Source organism: Truncatella angustata (assembly GCF_020726525.1).
Source record: "Truncatella angustata strain MPI-SDFR-AT-0073 chromosome Unknown BKA67scaffold_8, whole genome shotgun sequence".
NCBI lineage: Eukaryota > Fungi > Ascomycota > Sordariomycetes > Amphisphaeriales > Sporocadaceae > Truncatella > Truncatella angustata.
In genome coordinates, this window is record NW_025763388.1 from 25,655 (window position 1) to 42,743 (window position 17,089).

The following is a 17,089-nucleotide window of genomic DNA, read 5'->3' on the forward strand; positions in this document are numbered from 1 at the left end:
CATGGGGCATCTCCATCTAACGGTGGTACTTTCCCCAGCAGCATGGTCCATGTATCTACCCACTCGGGCCACTCGTGTCCACCTCGTCAGCATGCGGTGTTATACATACATGAACGCCGAAATGCTCAGCACATTCGATCCATAAACTCACGTAGAACTCAATACCTGGTGAATCATCTACCATGTTAAATTTTGAGGTCGGCGGCAACTCCATCAAGCAACGCATAACATCTATGGCACATGCTTGCACCGTGGCCACTGGCTGCTTGTCATGCCATGACAACTTTCAATTATGGCCCGCCAAGAGTAAATTCTGCACGTAATTATCTCGCGAGCGACATCATGTAGACGCCAAACAAAAGATACAAGGATGCAAAAGTCTCACAGCAGATGCCCAAGTGTACGATTACGTAGTCATCTTTTTTTGTTTTGTTCTTTTAGTACATGTGCGATTCTAGCATGAGCAAGTCTAAAGTAGACCATCTCTGCGTATTCGTGAAAAGGGTATGTCCTCCGGGTCAAAGACCTTCCCTCCAAACTGGCAAAAACTTTTTATAGTCCATAGATCGCCAGTCTAAACGACAGAAGCCGCTTCTGCTGCGAGAATCAAGTTATCAATGGCAAAAACAAAAAGGCGAAACGGGTATGTGAAGAAGAAATGTGGCATAGAGACACACGGCCGCCGGTCCCAGCATCTAAGAATCCACAGGTGCCGACGATGTCGGAGCCGGTGAGGCATTGCCGCCTTCACCACCCTTCACACCACCGCGGCCGCCTCGACCTCCTCGTCCGCCTCGGTCGCCCCTACCACGAGATCCACCTCGACCTCCTCGTCTACCAGACTCAGGTCCGCTCTCGCCGCCGCTAGCGGTCCCACGGTCCGTAGCACTACGGTAGCCACTCTGGCCGCTCGGGTTTCCTCTGGTGCTACCCCAGGTGCCTGCACCACCGCGGGGGAAAGTCTTGTTGCTCTCGCGCGGCTGGAATAGCTTGACCAGGGGCTTCGATCGGTCCTCACCTTGGCGAGACTTGTACTCATCAGGGAGACTTGCCAAAGCGGCATCCCGGTCTTCGGTGCTGGCAAAGTGGGCGACCTTGTTGTTGCTGTTGGTACCCCACTTGTCCACCTTTGAGATCTTGGACCTGTGCTCGTCGGGGAAGATATCGCGAGTCTGCTCGTCAGATTGGACGTTCATGACGAAGAGACCGACAATATCAGCCGCGGCACCTCGGGGGGCTGGCGAAGGGGCAGTCTCGGGAGCACTCGGTGCGCCATTAGCACCGGCTGGTCGCTCGTTCTCCTTGCTACCCGCAGCACCGGGGGCAGGGGAGGATGCAACAGGCTTGGGGGTTGCGGGCTTGGGCTGCAGAGGGGTGGCGGCTGCCGACTTGGCCTGAGCGGCGGAAGAAGGGTTACGCTGGGGACCAGTAGGGGGAGCAGGAACCGAGGCCGTGGGAGCAGAAGAGAGGCCACTGGCAGCAGGCGCGGGCGAGGGAGTGCTGGTCAACGGAGCGGCGGGCTGTTGCTTGGCACCGCGGTGGGAGAAGTTGAAACCCTGGGCTCTCATCTCGGTACCAATACGTCCGTCCTGAATCTCCAAGACCAGCCAGCCAAAAGCGGCATCGGCCAAATTGAAATTCCACATGTTCTTGAAAGCACTCTCGTCGACTTGTCCAAGAGCAGCTGAGCCACCCACAGGACCGCCGAAAGGGTTTCCGCCGGCGGCTGTCGTGGGCATCTTGTCGACCAGTCCAAGGGCATTCTTGAGCAGGTTCTGTTGAGCCTCGTTCTGCTGAATGGCTGGCTCGACCTCATTCTTGACCGTCTCCCACACATCGTTGAACGAGGCCTTGGAGGCAGCCAACTTGCCGCGGTAGTGATCCAGAGTAGGGTTAACGCTGAACTCGTTGTAAGAACTTCCATATCTGAAGTGCAGACCGGCCGAGATGGAGAAGTCGGCCTTGAGGCTGACGGACAGCTGGTTGAGGATACCCTCTCGGGCTGGAGAGGCATGGGTAATAAAGACACGGGTCTCGGTCGGGTCGTAGACGCGATTGGCAGTATCGACTAGTTCGCCCATCTGCAGAAGGGTTGTCCACATGGTTCCTTGACCGCCGGCAATGGTCGTGCGGCCCTCGCCGTTATCGAACAGCTTGTGCATAACGACAGCACCACCCAAACCGAGAAGTCGAAGCTTGACGCCTCCAATCTCCAGTAGCATTGATCGAGCCTCGTCGATGATGTGCAGGTTGGGAACCTTGTACTCGCCGGATCGGAACTTCTCCAGGACGCGGACATCCTCACATGCTCCCCAAACAGTGTAGACGGGGACGTCTAGCTTGACTTGGCCACTGAGGAGCAGCGACAGCTCGGAAAGCGGCAGCTGCTCTGGGGCGAAGCGCGACTTGACCCCGCCGGGACCTGATGCGATCGACTTCTTGACATGCTCGGGAATCAGGGGCGAGTATTGGGCAACATGCTTGAGAGTCCTGGTTTCGCAATTATGGTTAGTACTGTGTTGGCTTTTGGGAAGGGGAATGGACTGTCGGGGTCTGTAGAAGCAGGCTTACTTCTCCGCAATGCGCTCCAACGAGGTGTCATCGTAAAACCCGAAATCACCAGTATGAATAATGTGATCGGCGCGTGCTGACTTTGCAAGGTCGTTGAGCGAGCGTAGGTTACCTAGAAGGTGAAACATAGGGTTAATGACATTATTCGTGCTTGTGTTTTCTTTTCTCTTTATATATGTAATATAGAACATATAAAAAAAGGGACGGAAGAAAAGGTTGCATATAGAGGTGCGGCTACTCACCTCGAACATCGGCTATGCACAGAACGCGGATGGGGCCAGTCTGGAGGACTCGACCTTGGTTCGGTAAGAGAGGGGTGGCGCCAGGAGCAGGCTGGATGTTGTTGTTGGCTCCGTTGGGCAGGTAGCCTTGGTTGTTGTAAGGTTGGCGAGGTTGCTGGGTAAAAGGGTCAGTCATGTCATGGGCAAGCTCAATTCTGACATCGCTGCTGGCGAAGTTGTATCGCGGGCTGGGGTCCTGCTGGCGCATGCGAGCTGCAGGGTGGACATGATGATAGCCACCGTATCTGGAGCCCAAGGGACCAGCGGGCGGAGGAGGCATGTTCGGAGGGGGGGTAGGCAGCGGAGCCATGGGACCGCCTGCAAAAGGTGCTGCCATGTTGACGATGATGGTCATAAACGAGCGTAGCTGAACTTGAGCCGAAGAGGGGCGGGAGCTGGCAACTCTGCCAGGAATGTGCGAGAGATGTGATGAGGGGAGGGGGACTAGAGAGCTGAACAGAAGCAGCCGAACAGGACTTGTGTGTACAACCAAGTTGTATGTCCTAGTTGGGTTGCCGAGTGAAGCTTCCCACCATGTCTGAAGCAGGGCCAGGCAGGTAGGGTATCTTGGTTCAGTCGCAAGGAGAATGGGGTTGACATACAGCCATGGGTCAAGCGTGTGTCGAGAAGTGAATGTTTCGAAAGGTAATGGGATTGATGGATCAACCGATTGATGTTCGTGCGGCGACCGTGGGCAGAGAATGTTGAATATACTCTTCTGCAGCACAATGGAGGGAAGTCACGGGGCGCGTGAGTCTCTCGGAAGGGGGGAGCTTTGGATTGTCCTTTTTTTTTCCTTTCTTTTCTTGTCTCTCGAGTATTCGAGTTTCGATTCGTTCGAGATTCGAGGTCCAACACTTTTCAACAAACGGGCCTTGACGAACAGGTATTGCTGTGCTGAGCTGTTGCTGTAAAGAAGCCTGGGGTATCAATTAGATGGCAAGACCAGGACGTAATTAAGGATGGGATGGAAGACGAGGCACGGAAGAAAAAAAAATAAAAACGTGCTGCTCTTTTCTTTCCTTTTTGGTTGCGGGATGGGATATTGGATCCAAGTTGCAAGTTCCAAGAGAAGTAAAGCTGGAGCTGGAGCTGGGTCAGGGTGCTGTCTCGTTGCGCTGCCTTTTGCCTTTGCCTTGCCTAGGTACTAACGTTAAAACCAATGCCTGATTGATGTGCCTACGGTGACCTCTAGACTGCCTCAACGTAACTACCTACGCTTGCTACGGTGATATAACTACTACTGCACAGTTGGCTGTTCATGGTTAGGCTAAAGACCTCGTGGTTTTTTCCCCAGATGGCCAGCTGTGGTCCTGCACATGTCGTCCTACTCTGAAGGTTCTGTCAGCTGTCGCGCAGATGGTAGCTGGGCTCATGCCTCCATTACAAGACTAGTGCCACTCTGCTCAGCCGTCCAGGGGAAACATGCAGGTGGCACTCGACGGCAGGACAGGAGGTCTTTCGAGGTCCAGTCCAATGAATGGTCCTTGGGCCTCCACGTCAAGCTTTACATAGGCATGGTGTTCAAAGTTGGCCTCCAACAATCAAGCAAGCGCAAGGCTGCAGGTGTCGAAAAGTTAAGGTAGGTATCCACAAGCATGGGGCACGAGCAAGGGAGCAGAGAGCAACCAGCAACCAGCAACCAGCAACCAGCACTGTGGCCAACGTTGCCAGATGAGCACTGTGCCCAGGCCTCGTGTACACACTCCGTGCTCCATACGGGCACCTGCACTAACAATTCTATATCGGTAGCTATTTCTGGCTCATTTGTGTCGCGTGCACGTGTGCAATGTTCATCGACTGTATCCGTACGCGGTAGCTCCAGAAATTGCAGATTTATGCATGACACTCGCTAATCTTATACATGAATTACATAAAACGCATTGCTATCTCGCAGCTCAGAGCCACGTAACACTTTCATCGCTTGCATTACAAGCACGTACGCCTAACTTATTTCTTATGCAAAATCCTATGCCATGCCATGCCGTGCATAGGTATACCAAACAAAAACTCCATAGCCACTGAACTGAGCTTGGAAAATTCATTGAACAAATCCATGTCCCTGCCTCTGTTTGTCAGTTAGAAATGCAACACGCACTGTCACGGACGCTTTTATTACACCATAAATATGTTGCGAAATCCTGTTAATTTTCTTCAGTGGACATCTACACGATCGCATTATGCAATTGCGTTAATGTACAGTGCTCGGCTGTCCCCTCATGTCCATCTATAGTTACATGTCGAACCAGGTCTAGAGCCGCTGGCAAGTACAAGTACAAGTACCAGTACCAAGTAGTATACAGTCCTATATATACACACGCACACACGCACGCTCGTCGGTGCAAGTCTTATTTGGCATCCAACGGCTTCATTCCCTTGTGTATGGCCGCCACGCCTCCCGTCAGATTCTCATAGCCATCGCCTCCAACAACAAAACCAGCATCCACAATCATGTTCCTAAACTCCTCCTGCGTGGGAAACCGCTCGATGCTCTCCACCAGGTACTGGTAGCTGTCGCGATCTCCAGCCACCAGCTGTCCAACCAGCGGAATGCCCGAGAAACTCCACCGCTTGTACACGGCGTTCAGGAGCGGGTTGCCCACCTTGCTGAACTCGAGGCAGGCGAACACGCCACCAGGCTTCAGAACGCGGTATGCCTCCCTTAGCGCCTGCGGGATGTTGCTGAAGTTCCGGATACCAAAGGCAACTGTGTACAGGTCGAACGAATTCGGTTTCAGCGACTCGGGCAACACAGTGGCGTCGGCGGGCAGAAAAGAGAGGGCCGCTTGTTGCGAGGCGGGAAGGGAAAGAGACCGCTGCTTTCCAACAGCTAACATAGACGTGTTGATATCGGAAATGGTGACGCGGACGTCCGGGTTTGCATTGACTTGGTGGGCGTGGTGAAGCATGCGGAAGGCAATATCACCCGTGCCTCCAGCAATGTCGAGTATATTTTGAGGGGTCGGGGGGTTATGCGGCGAGAGGCCAGGGTTCAGGGAGCTGACGAAGTGATCTCTGGAAGGACAGGGCTGATGATTAGCATGACTATTGTGCACGGTATACAGAAAAAGGAACCAGGTGGTGACCTACTTCCACACGCGATGCCATCCAAACGACATGAGGTCATTCATGCGATCGTATGACTCGGCGACACTATGAAAGACACCCGCAACACGCTCCGTCTTTTCTGCCTCGGACACTCCATCCTCGAATCCAAAATGGGTTGTTCTGTCGGACGAAGGCGTTGTGTTGTTTGGGGCCGGAGTCGTGGGCTTTTGCGAATACGGCGATGTGCTGAACGACTTGGTGTAGCGCGCGGCGGAACAGGAACAAGAAGAGGAAGGGGGGAGAGAGAAAGGGCGCAGGGCGCGCGATGCAGTCCGGAAAGCAGGTCGAGTAGCCATAACGCTGAAACTGAGACTGGGACCCAAGCCCGAGTTTTTCTAGGCAGAACAAAGTCAGGACCCTGTGTTGTGTTCTGTTCTTGGAGATGCGGTTAGCTGTGATGCTCTCTGTCTCTACTTGGGTGGACTTTTTCCGGAGCTTCCAAATAAATTTGGGATCGGCGCCCGGTCGGCAGAATTTAGTTTTTGGAACATGTACAAACAGATCCGCAGTACGCATACTCCCACTAAACGTTACTTGCACAGCAGGCAATAGATGGCGCCTAATCGGCGGTACAAGTAAATAAGTCTGTACCGACAAGCTAAGGCCGGGGAAGTTTAGCGCCTGTACCTGCACCCGAACAACGTGCATGGCGGCTCTGGCAGCCTGGATGAGAGCTTACATCAAAGTTAACCCCAGTGCGGAGACACGCGCACCGTAACGTGGGACGCAAAGGATGAAGCTTGAACACTCCATCGTCGCTTTTCGCAATGGTGCTTCTCATATGCCACCTGTACAGGGAAACGGCATGTGCCACTTACTCATTTCAAACTGATGAGTCCGGTTGTGTCTGCTGCATGCGAGACCCGAACATGTTCTGTGCAAAGTTGTTGGCTGTAGCGCGCGCTTTCCAGATGAGGAATCCGATCAGGACGAACACGAAAACCAGAACAAGTGCAATCGCAACGTTGGGTCCAGCGTCAGCCATTGTCTTGCCGTCGATGAGAGCTTGTGTGTAGTACGGGATGTGGTTTTCTCAATCGTTACAAAGACGATGTTGTTTCGTTACCTTTTGTTGGCTGAGAAGAAGCCGGGGAAATTTGCCAGTAGAGTTGGGTTCACCGAGGCAACGCAACGGAACGAGTGTTCTCGCTGCAGCTGGACAGGTGAATACTGCCAATGCCTGATGTTTAGATGGTGCTGTGGTGCTGCAGTCTGTCGGCTTCGTTGAATTGCGAGCATATGTTTTGCATGGCTACAAGCTGGGGATGCATACGCCTGGACAAATGGGTGTTGCACCCAGTGAATTTACCTGGTAGATATTAGGCTTGATTCTTTGAGTGTGAATTACAGTGTTGGTTCCCATCGTACTTCTCGGCCATTGGCTGTTGCTGGCTAACACACCGTCGACAGCCTGCACTGATCCAACATTCACTTTGATAATGCCCTGTCATAATGGCATTATCGGGATAGAACATAGAACTGCTGGGCCGTTTTCTTCTAGTGATTTTCATGATTATTGCGACATTTGACATCCTCCTTTCAAGATCTAGTGTCATCCGGCCTGGCTTCCCTAGCTGTACTCTCATTGCGGAGGGGATGAGAACACGCAAACGGCGAACCCAGAAAAGTTACCAGCTATCCTAGAGGAGGTTATGCACAATTTGGGGCAACTACTACCACTGTTTGCCCTCGGCCATCGGCTTGGATACGCAACATTTCCTTCATAGACCGGACTATCTACTCACGGCGGATGATAGGTACACAGTGTCTACCACATCGATTGTGTCCTCCCTGCAGACGCTATTGCTCGAGACACCCTCGAGTTTTGAGGTCATTGTATCCATTATATGATGCGAAAGCTAGCAATAAATCGTGTTGCTTTATTCAAGGTACTAGTATTTCTGCACTATACTCTCTGGTGCCTTTGGTTTAGCAAGACTACGCTGCGAGTTAAATGTTTATATATTAGAGACTCGGAGAAGATAATTGAGCCTGCAAGTGTATTCGATGTTACCGAAAATGGAAGAATCCTAGCTAGAATGTTGTTCTGCTGATTCAGTAGCGAGCGATGGAAATTTTCTCGGATAGCAACAGTTGTTATGCCCCATGGAAAGCCAAAGCTGTGGGTTTATAGGCGGTTTCCAGATACCGTTACTCTACTGCAGCCTACTCAATAACGAGGCGGAAGAGGTTGCTCCCTCTGTGGACGTGACATATTTTGAACGGTGTTGACGGCAATGACACTGACTACAAGATATGCGAGATGTCGATTGGAAATCTATGTACCTACAGTCAGCTTCACACGAAGACAGAATGCGAGCCAGCTCTTATCACTTTGTAAACGGGGAGTCAGTGGCGTATGAGATCCAACAGTACATATCCCAACCACAAAGAGTGTATCGGGTGTACTATTTGAATAAAGCCGGTGTGCTCGAGATGGATATATTTCCTGCTTCCGTCGTTTGGGTGCAGTGGATAACCATCCAGGCATTCATATGATTGATATACAGATGTGTTCTTATCATTTGAGATAGTCAGTAGCCACGGCAAGCTAATTTGGTGAAGATTAAGCAACTAGACGAGGTGAGTCGAGACCATTAGTTTGTTTTAAAGGGGCACGTACATCACCATTCCAGATGCTTGGAACTATGTTCTCAATGCTCATCATATGCCTAGACAGGGGCGGTACTGGGACACGGTAGGTCAAGCCCTCTCGTCGCCAAAGATGGACAATTTCAACTGCTGGGCTGGAATACAACGGCAGGAGGCAGCCGAAGTACGAAGGGGCTTATTGAGTGATAATCACCACCGATTGTTACGTATAAAAGTACGTTTTTGATAAATATACTTCGCCCACAAACCACAGGAGTTCAAGTATCGATTCAGGATGGTAAAGACGAATAACTGCGTAGCTATGTGCTGGCCCGCTTTTTGGGGTGTTAGTAGCTCCGTGTCTGTCGAATAGAGACTCCTTGAGCGACTTATACAGTTTGTAACGCGTTAACAAACAAACGAGTTTTATAGATGAATACCTCGCCCGGCCCCCCCCCCCCCCCCCCCCCCCCAAAAGTTTTTTGGCCTCGCAACTGGAGAATATCGAAAGAGGATGCTTGTTATTTCTTTGCACTCACATTACGTTCGCGTCTAGATTAGTTGGCATCGGACCTGTTAAAACCTTTTGACCGCGAAACGAGAAGTCGCTGCAACGATGGATACATGAACGTAACCGCTCATCCCAGCGACCAAAGTAATCGAGAAGATACCATAAGATTTATGGATAACATGAGTATAGAGACTTATCACAGCTACCTCGATGGTCATCTTTCCGCCGCGCATGGAAGCTTACTAATCCTCATGATAGCTGGACTCGTCATGATCAGCAGATCCTGAGCTGCACAAATTGGATTTGTGTTGAGCGACCACCATGAACAGGAGCCCGACCGTACACAGTCAATCTGCCTCTGTATGTTCGTTATACTGGAGCGTCCCTTCAGTGTCTCTGAACAGCCTATAGACCTTCCATGTGACCGACACAGATTCCGCCCACTCTCTACTGAGCCTCCTGTGTTGTAATGGGGAACTAGCTGGGACAACACAAGGTAGTAAGGCTTATATGTAATCGTTTCAAGTATTTATTAATATGCCGTCCTTAGATTCCCTAGTCAACAAACCGGGGAAACTCAAAATGGGACAAGAAATGGTAGGGGAGTTGAACAGTAACGGTGCCTGTACATGTTGTGATATCCATCTATATCCCACATCTCTCCCTCCCTGCCGCCCCCTTTTTCGGCCTGGTTCCATGTTGGCGGCCCGCACGATCACTCGGTATTCGGAGAGCCTAACATGAACCTATTGAAAAGTGACACTAGGTTAGTCTAATCGGAACTTGCCAACGACTTCTAGGTCATGATGCCCTTTGGCTCCACGAGGTTGAAGAATCATAGAGAATTGTTGGTGGACATAATTCAGGAATTCGTCCACTACTGCTGGTGTCATCGATACATGCGGTTTTGGGACGGCATGTTGATTGTTCAGATAGCGGAACCATCGGCCGACTGCAGGATCAATAGATATAGCTTCGCTGTCGGAAGGGGTGGACACTGAATAGCGCCATGTTCTGACGCCGGCGATGGGGTTTGGTCTCGTCCAGAAAGGTCCTGAGAAGTACTCGAGTGACGCTCTGTAGCTGCACCAGGTTTTCGGTGAAGTTCATCCCACTGCCCCCCGCACGACCCCCCACATATTGTCCCATTTGATTTGACTTGTTCGAGAAATGGTAAAATAGCTTCCTGCACGATACAAGCGTCGTGAAGGCCCACCCCAATTTCGTGGGGTTAGCCCAGGGACAAATCACCCCCGGCACTCACTGTACTATGTAGACGAGAGCTTCTCACCGGGGGAGACCGCCCTAAGATGCCAGCGAGTCAGAAAACCCATCTTCGGGTAGCCCCAACAAATACAGAACACTGCCAAACTGAGTATTGTCGAGCAACTGATGTCTAATATTTTTGTGTAACAATTCACCTGCACACGGAATAATTAGTCAGGTTCTCATAGCAGACAAATGCACTAGTCCAACTGACGGCATGACGAGTATACAATATGCTTAAGGGGCGGTTCTGTCAGACGAAGAAAGTTCCACGATCTGGATCCAGCTGAATGTTCCGCTGTCCCAGGTGGTTTACTGTACAGATTGGCTTAAGTAACATTCTCTTTGATGAAGAAAACTCTGCGCCTACTAAATATATATGATGAATGGTGTTTGCACATTATTTTTGATGGCAATTGACATTGCCATTTAGACTAACTAGTCTAGGGGCTGCTTTGCCAGGGCCAGGGGTGGCAACGTGTCCAAAGGGGGCTGCAGTTTCGGTGGTTGGAAGCTGGGCTATAATTCAACACATAATCTCCGCACTGGCCCCCTGTCACCCCAGGTGAGGTGCGCTCACCTTGTCGTCTGGGGTAGAAGTATCGTGGGTTTTTTGTCGGTGTGTCCATTGCCCCCCCTTGCCCATTTTTCCATCGCAATACGCGGTCTCAAATAGTTTGCTTTTGAGGGACGATCCAATTTACGATACTGTCAGTGGGCCCAACATGCTTTGTTTGTTTGTTTGATCTTCCAACTACTTGAGGCTGGAGTGGGTAACAAGCTCTCGCGGCTTCTCATCCGAAGCGAGTTTTTGAATCTGAAAGTGCATTCGAAAGAACGCGATTGTACGGAGTACCACGGTTGCCATCCCCGGCTGGTTGGGCTCTCGGTATGGCGGTGCCGTCAAAAACTTTTCGTCCACATGATCAAATTATACTTATGTAATCTCCGGGTAATGATGTGGTCCATTCAGATTCGGACAGGTTCTGCAATAATGTAGTCGCTTACGAGGGCTCGGTGGTGGCATTACAGACTACAGTACACGACATGGTGTCTTCTGCAGGAGCGATTCAGAGGTTGGGGTGAAGAGGTGTGAGATGACAACGCTCACCGAGGCGCCATTATTGTGGATAGAAATCCTTGATTGTGGAAACGTTTCCTCCTGGCCGTTGGATGACAGACCGCCGCAAACCCGAGTCAGACTTGATATCAAATTAAGCAGTGGTCTTGCAATTTGGCGTGAATGATGCAGAAAACCAGGACCTGACGTACATACCTGCTCATTGGAGACGCCAAATGCATCCATATTCTTATCAATTGTGGGCTGAGTATATTTCCAAGGTGGAAGGAAGTTGCGGAATGGAAATAATATTCTTGGTTGGTTTCGTGCAGCAGGAAAGCACGCAATGTGAGTGGGTCGCATGCAGTAAGTTCCCCCCGTGGGTTCTAGGTACTTTAGCTTTCCTTTGCCTCTGTTAGCCAATACCTTCTCCGCCCTGTAAGGTGTCTATCAACCCACTATGAGTTGTTCATGCCACAGCCTGCCTAAACAATACATAGTATGCCGGATTTCTACTTAAGATGACCACAATTCAGCAGGTCATGCTCTACTACTATATACTGTGTGATCCCCATCTTAGATACCTATTGCTCCCCCAGAACGTCAATGCTTGTAATACTCTACAGCAGATTAACGAAATACGGGAACCTGTACCGGAAACGGACCCCAATCGAATGCTCTCACGGCGGAAAGCAAGGAATGGCAATCCGGACCTACAGTAATTGTGAAGCAGTGACTGGTTGCCAGGTTGTCAGGTCGTCCAGTGGTTGCCACCTCGTGCCGCTTCGCCAGTGCTTGACTGGACGAACTCGCGCTGGCTGACAGCTTCACAATAGTCAGAAAAACCTCGATGTCTCTTCTTATGTAGGCTGAGCTATGCCTTGGAATAACAAAAACCCCCCACCCTCGGGTAAATGATGGAAGCCATGTTCGAACCTTCTGTCGATGGATGTACCACGGTGACCCCAGCAGGCGACCGCCGGGCCATGTCTGCCGGGTGTGAGCCGAGGGCGCTATTGCTGCACTACAACTCTGTATCTTTCCACCATCCCTATCGGAATCCGCCTTCAAGGGATTGACGGTCAAGCAATGCTGGCCGAGCAGAAAGACTGGAGACTGGCGCGACTGGTCGGGGCTCGCGCTTCCTGACCTTCTCTTGGCTGTTTTCCATAGCGGCCTTGTTAAACGGGTCGACCTTGAACTAGACAGGGTTTCATCGGTCTGGGTCCCTTGGTTGAGCTAGACTTGGCAGAGATCCCCCAGCCCGCAGGGTCGTCGAACATGGGTAGCTCCAGAAGAGATTTGCATAGCTCTCCGCCATGTCCGCCACATGAAATCGGATCTGATGGTCTGATACGAGCGGCAAATGTGGTTCTGGTTTTTCTCGTACTCCGTAACGCACCACACAAACGTGACAATAGAGATGTGATCTACAGTAAGCTACAGCCGAAAACCGCAGGTTCGGCGTCAGCGATGGCCCTGAAGTCTGATAGCATCTGCACGACACAGGTGAACCCTATCGCCTGGAGGGATACATCTCCAAATGGCAGCTTGGACCGGGGAGTTGTATCGAAATTGTGTATCAACCGCGTGGTCACAAATTCACAATAGAAAAGGAGCACATGCATCCCCTCAAATGTTGACAATAGAACCCTCTCTTCGAAACACTTGCAACGACACATCATTACGGACGATTCGCTAACCTACCATTGCCATCTATCGCGCGTCTCGCGACAAACAAGACAGACATCCTGAGAAAACACCCGCACCGCTGTGCCTTTGCATACCTGTTCTGTTGAAATAGCTAATGGTATACCCCAAACTCTGGGGCCCATCTGCTACAAGTCACCCCCACAAAAGGGACACAGCAACTTGCGCCAATCCTCTCCAGACCTACCCTACAGCTGAAGTATTAGTACCTGTGTAAAGGTGGATTACGATTACGGAGACATTTTCTTTTCCAAGTACTCCGTACCTATTACCATACTCCACGCCTGAGCAGTGACGAAATCGACCCATACCTTGCCAGCCAGCCATAAATAATCAAACTGGCCGTCTTGTGATACCATCCAGAGCCAGGATTTGACCGCCTACCCCGACATCGGTATTCCTATATATTCTTTGGCCTCTCTTCAGAAGGCGATACTTTCTGGACGAACTTCCTTCATTCACCAAACTCACCATCAAACCCCCTTTCCGTGTTTAGAGAAGGCTTAGAGCAGGTACGTGCTTCGCAGTAGCTTTATGAAGAGGGAGATGCTCTGCTCTGCTCGCTTGACCCCGAGCAGTGAATCAAAGTCCATTTCCCGTGCTTTTGCCTCACTTTGGGTGGATGTCCATTATCTTGCCGTGCCTTCCTTTCCTTCAGGTATACAATTGATCAATTGCAAGCTAACAAAGTTTGTTGCACAGGCAACTCACAAACTCACCAATCAACACCTCCAGTACCTAGTTCAACCAATTGACGTTTTGAGATCGCTATTAAAGACCTTTCCGCCAATTCTATAAAACCGTCCTTCACGCCGCTCGGTTTCAAGTGACGAAATCGAACAACCACCCCATCAATACACACAACCTCAACCTTGACCTCACATTCACATCACCATGTCTTCCAGAACTGCTTTCCGTCTCACCAAGGCCGCAGCGCCTCTTTTCTCGATTCCTCGCGCCACTGCTCCCCGAGCTGTCCCAGCTGCCACCCGCGCTTTCCAGAAGTCGGCGATCCGCCAGAAGAGTGATGTCGTCGCCGAGACCGAGATCCCCGTCAGCGTCTATTCCACTGATGCCAAGGGCACTGGACAGAGCTCCAGCGACCACTACTCCATCCCCGTATCACGCGAGAACGCCAAGCCCTCTGCCATCTCCAGCGAGCCTGATGACACTGTCACTCCTCTGACGCAGAAGGTCTACAGCTCACTTCCCCCTACCATGCAGAAAATGTCCATCATGGACAAGGTCGTCGTCGTCACTGGTGGTGCCCGTGGTCTAGGCAACTACATGGCACGCGCCTGTGCTGAGGCCGGCGCCAAGGCCCTGGTCATCTTCGACGCCAACCAGGAGCTCGGCGATGAGTCCGCCGCTGAGCTGCACGCCAAGACCGGCCTGCCCGTCACTTTCTTCAAGGTCGACGTCCGTGACGGTGCTGCCATCAACGCTGCCGTCGACTCTGTCGTCGAGCTCTACGGTGCTCCCGACGTTCTGATCAACTCGGCCGGTATCGCCGACTCCAACATCAAGGCCGAGACGTACGACCCTGCCATGTTCCGCCGCCTCATCGACATCAACCTGACTGGTTCCTTCCTCATGTCCCAGGCTGTCGGTCGTGCCATGATGGCCGCCAACAAGCCTGGTTCCATCGTTCTGGTCGCCTCCATGTCCGGCAGCATCGTCAACTACCCTCAGGAGCAGTCCTGCTACAACGCCTCCAAGGCCGGTGTCATCCAGTTCGGCAAGTCTCTCGCCGCCGAGTGGGCCAAGTACAACATCCGGGTCAACTGCATCTCCCCCGGTTACATGGACACTGCCCTCAACCGTGTCCCCGCCCTCGATGCCCAGAAGAAGATCTGGAAGAGCTTGACTCCCCAGGACCGTCTGGGTGCCGTCGATGATCTCAACGGCCTTGCCGTCTTCCTCGCCTCCGACGCCAGCTCTTTCATGACTGGCAGCAACGTCATCATTGATGGTGGTTACGTAAGTGCTCCGACTAGTTCTTCCTACTGAATGAGATAACTAATATGAATTTTGCATTCAGACCTGCTATTAAGCAGTTGAAAATTATGTATTGGCGATGTGGTTGTACGATGCTTTAACGAGTGCGGGGGCTTACGACGATAGAACGTGCCCGCCGTTCACAGGAGAGATCAGACGATAGATGATTTAGAGGCAAGCACAGCGATCTGCTTGTTGGTTAAGGATTGGAAAAGCCGCGAAGTGCTCGCGGCACCTGGTAGCTATTGCCATATAGCCTACCTCGCATACCCCCTATTTGATTTTCTTTTGCATGCGGTCTGTCTTTTTTTGGGGGATTTTTTTTTTGCGTTCATATTTTGGATATCTGAGAAATGCCTTGTGGGCTTGCCAGGTACACAATGGGATCGATCACGGTTGTGGTCTCCCTCTGAATATGTTCACGTGTTCATTGGTGTGCTTGTTTCTCTCCTTGTGTCTGGTGCAAAGCAAAATCTGGTGGTCAGTCAGAGATGTTCGTCCACCTTGATATTGTTGCAGTGATTCTGCGTGGAGGGTGTGATGGGCATGATGACATGAGCATAGAAAGTACCAAAGAAGAGCATAGAGAAGTGAAAGCTAGAGAAGTGGAAGATGAGAAAGGACTAGAAGATTCGATAGACGCCTGAACGCTTTTGGTGAGCCATGTGCTGAGTAGCAGGCACTCCGGAATATATTAAATTACTCTTCCGCATTTTCGTGTTCAGATGTAACAAGATCCATCTGCTTCAGCTAAAGGAATGCATCCTCGTCGCATTCATCAACTACTTGGCAAAGCGCAACTTGGTGAATGTCGAGTTCTTCGTGAGCTCCTGGCCCTGGAGACAGCCAGAGATGTCGGTAGTAAGTATCATGTGCGCGCGTACTGGACGATGCCTTCTCATCGTGTTGATGGGATCGTCTATAGGAAGTTGAACTCATAATCTAGTGTATTTGTCCCGAGCCATTTCGAATGGACCGTCCGAGAGTCAAACCACCAAGGACCGTATGAGACATCTTAAATCCATATTCAGGAAATGCAGTTGTAATGATTTCATCTTGAATTCTGACTAAATTCTTAAAGGTAGGCCGAAGTTCAGCTCATAATCTTTGGACTTTTCCTCCCATAGCCATGGCCGTCGTATGGAGAAGGACCTTCCAAGAGGAATTAGATGGGAGGCTACGGTGAATGATGACGTGGGAGACGCAGATGCCATGGATTGCAGGAAGGCTGCGACCTAGGTTAGAGCAAAGCTCTTACCTAAGAACCGTGTTCACTAACAAGCACCCCGATGCTAAAGAATGGCCCTGCCCAGTGTTAGGCATCGAAACAGGCGTGGACAGCTCGGGGATTGCCACATATGGATAAACCCCAGTCAAGACTGCATGAGATTGGGGGCGGGCAAAGGGCTTGAGACAGTAGGAAATTCCTCGGCAAGGGTCTCACGGCCACTTCTTCGACTGAACAAGCGAGAAGGTTTTATTTATGGCGGAGTCGACAAAACATCGACATCACCACGAACGGACTGTGTTCCCGGGTTCCGTTGGTAGATTTGTTCCCTGCCGTACAGGAGTTTGGTACGTCGTCAGCGCGCCCAATAGATCTGACAAGCATGATCAATGTACCACAGCCATGCCGTATGAATGGTGCGTAGACGTTTTGCGCACAGGAGAGGCAATTTGCCGTCCTCCACTCAGCCTTGAGGGTCGGTTTCGTGACAGCCCCCAGCTGCCGAGGTACCTAAATGGCAAATGTCTACGAATGTATGTTATGCGAGGGTGCCGTACAGCGAGTACTGAGAATGGGAGTCTGGTTGACGATGAGGTCGTCCAAACAATCAACTCAAGTCCATACCTGGGCCGTGCAGTGACGGTGAGAACATTTGAGGTAGCACAAGTAGAGTTCATTGTTGAAAAGTTACAGCTATAGAGTTCAAAAATACAAACCAAGAGCGAGACGACAGAATCTTCAAAATTCTTTCCCAAGACCACACA

At 51.1% G+C, this 17,089-nt stretch overlaps 3 protein-coding genes across 3 annotated transcripts; 1 reads left to right on the plus strand and 2 right to left on the minus strand.

Annotated features, from left to right (window-relative positions):
• Positions 1–695: 695 nt before the first annotated feature.
• Positions 696–2,988, minus strand: BKA67DRAFT_523822 (uncharacterized protein; the record flags this gene model as incomplete). The annotated part of the gene is made up of 3 exons (XM_046098511.1): positions 696–2,490; positions 2,572–2,683; positions 2,814–2,988. 3 exons carry the CDS (start codon positions 2,986–2,988, stop codon positions 696–698), a joined length of 2,082 nt encoding a protein of 693 aa, XP_045953826.1.
• Positions 2,989–5,200: 2,212 nt separating this feature from the next.
• Positions 5,201–6,608, minus strand: BKA67DRAFT_594438 (ubiquinone/menaquinone biosynthesis methyltransferase; the record flags this gene model as incomplete). The annotated part of the gene is made up of 3 exons (XM_046105049.1): positions 5,201–5,867; positions 5,943–6,124; positions 6,588–6,608. 3 exons carry the CDS (start codon positions 6,606–6,608, stop codon positions 5,201–5,203), a joined length of 870 nt encoding a protein of 289 aa, XP_045953827.1.
• Positions 6,609–13,993: 7,385 nt separating this feature from the next.
• Positions 13,994–15,152, plus strand: BKA67DRAFT_594439 (uncharacterized protein; the record flags this gene model as incomplete). The annotated part of the gene is made up of 2 exons (XM_046105050.1): positions 13,994–15,079; positions 15,141–15,152. The coding sequence occupies 2 exons, from the start codon at positions 13,994–13,996 to the stop codon at positions 15,150–15,152; spliced, it is 1,098 nt and encodes a 365-aa protein (XP_045953828.1).
• Between the last annotated feature and the right edge of the window lie 1,937 nt (positions 15,153–17,089).